Here is a 9,540-nt window from a genome sequence, read left to right on the forward strand (position 1 = left end):
TAGTCCAGACTATAGACTAGACTATAGTCCAGACTATAGACTAGACTATAGTCCAGACTATAGACTTAACCATAGTCCAGACTATAGACTAGACTATAGTCCAGACTATAGACTAGACTATAGTCCAGACTATAGAATAGACTATAGTCCTGACTATAGACTAGACTATAGTCCAAACTATAGACTAGACTATAGTCCAAACTATAGACTAGACTATAGTCCAGACTATAGACTAGACTATAGTCCAGACTATAGACTAGACTATAGTCCAGACTATAGACTAGACTATAGTCCAGACTATAGACTAGACTATAGTCCAGACTATAGACTAGACTATAGTGCAGACTATAGACTAGACTATAGTCCAGACTATAGACTAGACTATAGTCCAGACTATAGACTAGACTATAGTCCAGACTATAGTGTGGACTATAGTCTAGACTATAGTCCAGACTGTAGACTAGACTATAGTCCAGACTATTGACTAGACTATAGTCCAGGCTATAAACTAGATTATAGTCCAGACTATAGACTGTACTATAGTCTATAGTATAGTCCAAACTATAGACTAGACTATAGTCCAAACTATAGACTAGACTATAGTCCAGACTATAGACTAGACTATAGTCCAGACTATAGACTAGACTATAGTCCAGACTATAGACTAGACTATTATCCAGACTATAGACTAGACTATAGCCCAGACTATAGACTATAGTCCAGACTATAGACTAGACTATAGTCCAGACCATAGACTAGACTATAGTTCAGACTATAGACTAGCCTATAGTCCCTACTATAGACTAGACTATAGTCCAGACTATAGACTAGACTATAGTCCAGACTATAGACTAGACTAGACTATAGTCTAGACTATAGACTAGTCTATAGTCCAGACTATAGACTAGACTATAGTCCAGACAATAGACTAGACTATATACTAGACTATAATCCAGAATATAGACCAGAATATAGACTAGACTAGACTATAGTCCAGACTATAGACTAAACTATAGTCCAGACTATAGACTAGACTATAGTCCAGACTGTAGACTACACTATAGTCCAGACTATAGATTAGACTATAGTCCAGACTATAGACTAGACTATAGTACAGATTATAGACTATACCAAAATCCAGACTATAGACTATACTATATACTAGATTATAGTTCGGATTATAGCCTATACTATAGTTCAGTCTATAGATCAAATTATATTTCAAACGATAGACTAGATTATTGTCTTAATAGTCCAGACTAGACTATAGTCCAGACTATAGACTAGACTATAGTCCAGACTATAGACTAGACTAGACTAGACTATAGTCCAGACTATAGTCTAGACTATAGTCTAGACTATAGACTAGCCTATAGTCCAGACTATAGACTAGACTATAGTCCAGACTATATACTAGACTATAATCCAGAATATAGACCAGAATATAGACTAGACTATAGTCCAGACTATAGACTAAACTATAGTCCAGACTGTAGACTACACTATAGTCCAGACTATAGATGAGACTATAGTACAGATTATAGACTATACCAAAGTCCAGACTATAGACTATACTATATACTAGATTATAGTTCGGATTATAGCCTATACTATAGTTCAGACTATAGATCAAATTATATTTCAAACGATAGATTAGATTATTGTCCAGACTAAAGACCGTACTAAACTATAGACTATAGTCCCTACTAGGGAGTACACTATAGACTAGACTATGAAGTAGACTGAAAACCAGACTATGGACCTGACTATAGTCTAAACTATAATCCATATTAGACTCAAACTATAATCCAAATATGATCAAATTTTAAACAAGCATTAAATATTTTCCCTCTTTTCTTTTTCAGATGGAAGGCTGGAGTTGCATCCACTCTTAATTATGTAGATCTAAATTCGAACGATAAATCTCCCAAACTAATGCCCTATCCCAGTTGGGAGGCTAACAAGGTGCCCAAAGAAAAAATTGAAGATGGCTATAAACTAAAAGACAATTCAACCATAATTTCTACCTTCCGTATTCACGCAGATCATTGCGATCGTTTGTGGGTATTAGACACCGGTTTGGCCGATATTTTGGGCGAAGGCAAGCAAGTAACCGGCAATGCTATAGTAATATTTGATTTGAAAACAGACAAATTGATACGTAGATTTAACATACCCAAAGAGCAAATTAAACAGGATTCATTTTTTGCCAATATTGTAAGTGATCTTAACAATTTAATCAAAACTATATTAATTAAAGTATATTTCCTTAACAGATTGTAGATTCTGATCGTTCGGAGTGCAATAATGCTTATGCTTACGTTCCCGATTTGGGTGCTTATGGTGTGGTAGTTTACTCCTTCCGCAATGACCATTCTTATCGTGTCAAACATAATTTCTTCCATTTCGATCCTTTACAAGGTGACTTTAATGTGGGTGGTGTTAATTTCCAATGGACTGATGGCGTTTTCGGCTTGGCGGTGGGTCCCATGAATCCAGATCATTCTAAGGATATCTATTTCCATGCTTTGGCCAGTACTAAAGAATTTAAGGTGTCTAATCATGTTTTGCAAAACGAAACTCTAGCCACCAGTCCCAATTCATATTACGATTTCAAATATGTAGGCGATCGTGGCATGAATGGTCAATCTACTGCTGAGGTTTATGACAAGGAAACTGGTGTTATTTTCTATACCCAAGTCAATAAGGATGCCATAGCCTGTTGGAATGTTAAGAAACCCTATACACCCGATAATCAGGGTCTGATAGATTCTGATTCTCATACTTTGGTATTTCCCAATGATTTGAAAATCGATGCTGAAGGCACTATCTGGGTTTTATCCGATAAAATGCCCACATATTTGTATAAGGAATTGGATCCTGCTGCAGTCAATTATCGTGTATTGATGGGTAATAATAAGGAATTAATTAAGGGAACTACATGTCAAATGTAAAATCTAAAGGATGCTAATGATTTTTATTTTTTAAGAAATCGAAATAAACGTATTTAGTTTTAAGGGATTTTTAAATTCTTCTTTTATAAAAATAAATTATTGTGATTTATATAAACTATTGTGAATTATACAAAAGAAATTATAAAATAAGGATATAATTTTTAGGTTTTACAATAAATTGTTAAGGGAGGAAATAAAATGGAAAAAATTAAATTCATTTCTAGAATATCGGTGGTAGATTCTTTAATAACGCTCCAATTGAGAAAATAGTGAAAATCTGTGATCACTCATATTTCCCACCAAAAATCGATTTTTATATGAAAAACTTAAAATCGGCAGTAGTTTCTTAAATAACGCTACAATTGAGAAAATAGTGAAAATCTGTCACTCATATTTCCCACCAAAAATCGATTTTTATATGAAAAACCTAAAAAACGGCTGTAGTTTCTTAAATAGCGCTCCAATTGAGAAAATAGTGAAAATCTGTGATCACTCATATTTCCCACCAAAAATCGATTTTTATATGAAAAATCTAAAAACGGCTGTAGTTTTTTAAATAACGCTCCAATTGAGAAAATAGTGAAAATCTGTGATCACTCACCCACCAAAAATCGAGTTTTATATGAAAAACCTAAAAACGGCTGTAGTTTCTTAAATAACGCTCCAATTGATAAAATAGTGATAATCTGTGATCACTCATATTTACCACCAAAAATCGATTTTTATATGAAAAACCTTAAATCAGCTGTAGTTCCTTAAATAACGCTCCAATTGAGAAAATAGTGAAAATCTGTGATCACTCATATTTCCCACTAAAAATCGATTTTCATATAGAAAACCTAAAATCGGCTGTAGTTTCTTAAATAACGCTCCAATTGAGAAAATAGTGAAAATCTGTGATCACTCATATTTCCCACCAAAAATCGATTTTTATATGAAAAACTTAAAATCGGCTGTAGTTTCTTAAATAACGCTACAATTGAGAAAATAGTGAAAATCTGTGATCACTCATATTTCCCACCAAAAATCGATTTTTATATGAAAAACTTAAAATCGGCTGTAGTTTCTTAAATAACGCTACAATTGAGAAAATAGTGAAAATCTGTGATCACTCATATTTCGCATCAAAAATCGAAAACCGGCTGTAGTTTCTTTAATAACGCTCCAATTGAGAAAGTAGTGAAAATCTATGATCACTCATATTTCCCACAAAAAATCGATTTTTATATGAAAAACCTAAAAACGGCTGTAGTTTCTTAAATAACGCTCCAATTGAGAAAATAGTGAAAATCTGTGATCACTCATATTTCCCACCAAAAATCGATTTTTATATGAAAAACCTACAATCGGCTGTAGTTTCTTAAATAACGCTCCAATCAAGAAAATAGTGAAAATCTGTGATCACTCATATTTCCCACCAAAAATCGATTTTTGTATAAGAAACCTAAAATCGGCTGTAGTTCCTTAAATAACGCTCCAATTAAGAAAATAGTGAAAATCTGTGATCACTCATATTTCCCACCAAAAATCGATTTTTATATGAAAAATCTAAAAACGGCTGTAGTTTTTTAAATAACGCTCCAATTGAGAAAATAGTGAAAATCTGTGATCACTCACCCACCAAAAATCGAGTTTTATATGAAAAACCTAAAAACGGCTGTAGTTTCTTAAATAACGCTCCAATTGATAAAATAGTGATAATCTGTGATCACTCATATTTACCACCAAAAATCGATTTTTATATGAAAAACCTTAAATCAGCTGTAGTTCCTTAAATAACGCTCCAATTGAGAAAATAGTGAAAATCTGTGATCACTCATATTTCCCACCAAAAATCGATTTTTATATAAGAAATCTATAATCGGCTGTAGTTTCATAAATAACGCTCCAATCGAGAAAATAGTGATAATCTGTGATCACTCATATTTCCCAAAAAACATCGATTCTTATATAAGAAACTTAAAATGGGCTGTAGTTTCTTAAATAACGCTCCAATTGAGAAAATAGTGAAAATCTGTGATCACTCTTAATTCCCACTAAAAACCGAGTTTTATATAAGAAATCTTAAATCGGCTGTAGTTCCTTAAATAACGCTCCAATTGAGAAAATAGTGACAATCTGTGATCACTCATATTTTCCACCAAAAATCGATTTTTATATGAAAAACCTAAAATCGGCTGTAGTTTCTTAAATAATGATCTAATCAAGAAAATAGTGATAATCTGTGATCACTCATATTTCCCACCAAAAATCGATTTTTATATGAAAAACTTAAAAACGGCAGTAGTTTCTTAAATAACGCTCCAATTGAAAAAATAGTGAAAATCTGAGATCACTCATATTTCCCATCAAAAATCGATTTTTATATAAGTAATCTTAAATCGGCTGTAGTTCCTTAAATAACGCTCCAATTGAGAAAATAGTGACAATCTGTGATCACTCATATTTCCCACCAAAAATCGATTTTTATAAGAAAAACCTAAAAACGGCTGTAGTTTCTTTAATAACGCTCCAATTGAGAAAATAGTGAAAATCTGTGATCACTCATATTTCCCACCAAAAATCGATTTTTATATGAAAAACCTTAAATCGGCTGTAGTTCCTTAAATAACGCTCCAATTGAGAAAGTAGTGAAAATCTATGATCACTCATATTTCCCACAAAAAATCGATTTTTATATGAAAAACCTAAAAACGGCTGTAGTTTCTTAAATAACGCTCCAATTGAGAAAATAGTGAAAATCTATGATCACTCATATTTCCCACCAAAAATCGATTTTTATATGAAAAACCTAAAATTGGCTGTAGTTTCTTAAATAACGATCTAATCAAGAAAATAGTGATAATCTGTGATCACTCATATTTCGCATCAAAAATCGATTTTTATATGAAAAACCTAAAAACGGCTGTAGTTCCTTAAATAACGCTCCAATTGAGAAAGTAGTGAAAATCTATGATCACTCATATTTCCCACCAAAAATCGATTTTTATATGAAAAACCTTAAATCGGCTGTAGTTCCTTAAATAACGCTCCAATTGAGAAAGTAGTGAAAATCTATGATCACTCATATTTCCCACCAAAAATCGATTTTTATATGAAAAACCTAAAATTGGCTGTAGTTTCTTAAATAACGATCTAATCAAGAAAATAGTGATAATCTGTGATCACTCATATTTCCCACCAAAAATCGATTTTTATATGAAAAATCTAAAAACGGCTGTAGTTTTTTAAATAACGCTCCAATTGAGAAAATAGTGAAAATCTGTGATCACTCATATTTCCCATGAAAAATCGAGTTTTATATGAAAAACCTAAAATCGGCTGTAGTTTCTTAAATAACGATCTAATCAAGAAAATAGTGATAATCTGTGATCACTCATATTTGCCACCAAAAATCGATTTTTATATGAAAAACTTAAAAACGGCTGTAGTTTCTTAAATAACGATCTAATCAAGAAAATAGTGATAATCTGTGATCACTCATATTTCGCATCAAAAATCGATTTTTATATGAAAAACCTAAAATCGGCTGTAGTTTCTTAAATAACGCTCTAATTGAGAAAAAAGAGAAAATCTGTGATCACTCATATTTCCCACTAAAAATCGATTTTTATATAAGAAACTTAAAATCGGCTGTAGAGTCTTAAATAACGCTCCAATTGAGAAAATAGTGAAAATCTGTGATCACTCATATTTCCCATCAAAAATCGATTTTTATATAAGAAATCTTAAATCGGCTGTAGTTCCTTAAATAACGCTCCAATTGAAAAAATAGTGAAAATCTGTGATCACTCATATTTCCCATCAAAAATCGATTTTTATATAAGAAATCTTAAAATCGGCTGTAGTTTCTTAAATAACGCTCCAATTGAGAAAATAATGAAAATCTGTGATCACTCATATTTCCCATCAAAAATCGATTTTTATATGAAAAACCTAAAAACGGCTGTAGTTTCTTAAATAACGCTCCAATTGAGAAAATAGTGAAAATCTGTGATCACTCATATTTCCCACCAAAAATCGATTTTTATATGAAAAACTTAAAATCGGCTGTAGTTTCTTAAACAACGCTCCAATTGAGAAAATAGTGAAAATCTGTGATCACTCATATCTTCCACCAAAAATCGATTTTTGGCTGTATCGACTTTAGTTCTTTATATGAAAAATTATATAAAAATCTCAATAGATTTGTAAAATTTAGTTTATGTTTCTTTTAAATGTAGTGGGAATTATTTTTAGAAAATTTTTTAAGTATAAACATTAATAAGTCTAGCATCAAATCAAATATCAGAGTTCAAAAGATTTCCGGCCAATTGTACTTTCTCGCCTGGTTTAAAAGCGGGCATACCCAGATAGGGGCAAGTGGAACAGCGGAAAGCATCGCCCAAATAACACTAAAATAATAGGGAATATAAAAATACTTTAAATACTATTCCAAATACTGGAGAATCAAATAAAAAAAACCTACACTGCCACAACTGGATTTGGCGTTTTGTGTTTCAACTTTAGTTTTAGATTTTTCAGCTTCTAATTCTTCAGCCAAGCCGCAGGAACAATCTTTACAGGCCTTACGTTTGCCAGTAGTGCCACAAACTATGAATAGAATAATATTACAATCGATTTTGGGATTTAATGATCATTTAAGATAAATTTACCTCTTAAAGACTCTGGATCTGGTTTCTTTTTATCTTCTTCATCTAGTAAATCATCTTCATTGATTAAGTCTTCTTCCACTTCCTCATCGCCATCAATTTTCCAAACAGCTGCCGGTTTTGTAGTGGGCTTCTTGGCAAATGACAATTTTACCGCCGAACCCGTCTCATAGCCAGGTTTCTCAGTGGTTATAGTAGCATCTGTTACTTGTGTATTTATAAATCCTGACAACTTTAGCTCCTGTGATAAACTTTCGCTGGAGCCCACAAATGTTAAAAGGTGTAATTTGCCTTTAGGTTTTAATAATTGTAATAATTTACCAAAAGCATCCGTTAGTTGGGCATTTTCCACCACAATTAAATCGAAGGAGGCATTAGCATGAGAGGCTTTACATAAACGGCATTATATGCAGTAATAGTTAATACAAATTATTCTGGAACTTTTTTTGACAAGACAAATTACTCACCAAATGTTAGGCGATTAATATTTTCCACTACAACTTCACCTCCTGTAGCTGCTTTCAGCTGGTCCACCTGTTTTTCCAAGTTATCAGAGTGAGACCAAATGAATAAACTTTTTTGTAAACCCTTAAATTGTTGCATTTTTATTAAATCCTTTCACTTTTTTTGTTAAAATTTTAGCAAATCATGTAAATTTTTTGTAAACTTTTGAAATACATATAGAATTTTTGACAAACAGCTGACTTTCAACTAACAGCATTGCCAGCTTTCAATATAATAAACACAGCTTAGTCATTATGTTAACTAAACACGGCTCCTTTCGAAGTTAAATGTCAAAATATTCGAAAATGTGTAAAAATTTGAATTTGGCAATACTGTACCGTCGCCATCTTTCTTTTTTCCCAACTACACGACCGCGTGGACGGTATTTTCTGAAAGGTTAGTGGAAATTTCTAAAAAAAATGTGAAAAAATGCTAAAAAAATGAATATAAATTTTAAATATTGTTTAAATCTAAAGCATATGAATATGTGTGAGAGTTTTCCAAGGAAAAAGTGTTTTAATTTGTGTTTTTTCTGCCAATTTTTTATAGGGAACAACAAACTACCTTAACAAAATGACTAATTCCAAGGGTTATCGTCGCGGCACCAGAGACATGTTCTCTCGCCCCTTCCGCAAGCATGGTGTCATCCCCTTGTCCACCTACATGCGTGTCTTCAAAATTGGAGATATTGTTGACATCAAGGGTCATGGTGCCGTCCAAAAGGGTATGCCCTACAAGGCCTACCACGGCAAAACTGGCCGTGTCTACAATGTCACCCCTCATGCTGTCGGTGTTATTGTAAACAAACGTGTACGCGGTAAGATCCTACCCAAGCGCATCAATGTCCGCATTGAACACGTCCACCACTCCAAGTGCCGTGAAGATTTCTTGCGTCGCGTCAAGGAAAACGAACGTTTGTTGAAGGACGCCAAGGCTAAGGGTACCTGGGTCAACTTGAAACGTCAACCTGCCCAACCCAAGAAGGCTCACTTCGTCAAGAAGATCGAAGAACCCATTGTATTGGCTCCCATTCCTTACGAATTCGTTGCCTAAGTTAATCTACTACTTTAGTTACAACATACGGAATGATGATGATGTATTTGTTGGGTGTTTTTTTATATTACACACATGGAGCTTTTTTTCTATGAAAATTCTCTTGTAAAAAAAAAATTTTAAACAAAAAAATAAACAGTGAATGAAAAATAGAATTGAATTCTATTTGGAATGACAAAAAACAACAAAACAATAGTTGTGGCACGTTATTTGGAAAGTGGCTTATTTCACCGGCCATTAAATGCAATAGGCTAATAAATTTAAGTAAAACTGGAGCAAATATTTAGTTTAATTTTAAAAGTTTGGAGGAAGTTCATCAGAAATGCTAAAAAATAAATTTAGTTGCTGGATAAATACCTAATTAGATGGAGAATTAG

At 32.8% G+C, this 9,540-nt stretch overlaps 3 protein-coding genes across 3 annotated transcripts; 2 read left to right on the top strand and 1 right to left on the bottom strand.

The window, feature by feature from the left end:
* Positions 1-1,834: 1,834 nt before the first annotated feature.
* Positions 1,835-3,029, top strand: LOC119609795 (L-dopachrome tautomerase yellow-f2; the record flags this gene model as incomplete). Its single annotated transcript, XM_037964733.1, has 2 exons — positions 1,835-2,217; positions 2,277-3,029. Coding segments are annotated over 2 exons (1,061 nt in total), but the record flags the coding sequence as incomplete, so codon positions are not given.
* Positions 3,030-7,131: 4,102 nt separating this feature from the next.
* On the bottom strand, positions 7,132-8,333 carry LOC119609804 (anamorsin homolog). Its single transcript, XM_037964756.1, has 4 exons — positions 8,074-8,333; positions 7,610-7,993; positions 7,423-7,547; positions 7,132-7,348 (listed from the first exon to the last, which is right to left on the bottom strand). The coding sequence occupies exons 1-4, from the start codon at positions 8,207-8,209 to the stop codon at positions 7,235-7,237; spliced, it is 759 nt and encodes a 252-aa protein (XP_037820684.1). The 5' UTR covers positions 8,210-8,333; the 3' UTR covers positions 7,132-7,234.
* Positions 8,334-8,414: 81 nt separating this feature from the next.
* On the top strand, positions 8,415-9,353 carry LOC119609805 (60S ribosomal protein L21). The gene is made up of 2 exons (XM_037964757.1): positions 8,415-8,506; positions 8,660-9,353. The coding sequence occupies exon 2, from the start codon at positions 8,684-8,686 to the stop codon at positions 9,161-9,163; it is 480 nt and encodes a 159-aa protein (XP_037820685.1). The 5' UTR covers positions 8,415-8,506; positions 8,660-8,683; the 3' UTR covers positions 9,164-9,353.
* The last annotated feature ends 187 nt before the right edge of the window (positions 9,354-9,540 follow it).

Source organism: Lucilia sericata, unplaced genomic scaffold (genome assembly GCF_015586225.1).
Source record: "Lucilia sericata isolate MDLA Ls3-8-SP2 unplaced genomic scaffold, ASM1558622v1 Contig001062F_arrow, whole genome shotgun sequence".
In the NCBI taxonomy this organism is placed as follows: Eukaryota; Metazoa; Arthropoda; class Insecta; order Diptera; family Calliphoridae; genus Lucilia; species Lucilia sericata.

Bases quoted from the DNA above. Each gene is read 5' to 3' on its own strand.
- LOC119609804 (XM_037964756.1), bottom strand. From the start codon at position 8,209: ATGCAACAATTTAAGGGTTTACAAAAAAGTTTATTCATTTGGTCTCAC. The intron at 7,994-8,073 runs GTGAGTAATTTG...GTTTATGTAAAG, and splicing joins TATTAATCGCCTAACATTTG to CCTCTCATGCTAATGCCTCC. The intron at 7,349-7,422 runs GTAGGTTTTTTT...CTATTATTTTAG, and splicing joins CCAAATCCAGTTGTGGCAGT to TGTTATTTGGGCGATGCTTT.
- LOC119609805 (XM_037964757.1), top strand. From the start codon at position 8,684: ATGACTAATTCCAAGGGTTATCGTCGCGGCACCAGAGACATGTTCTCT.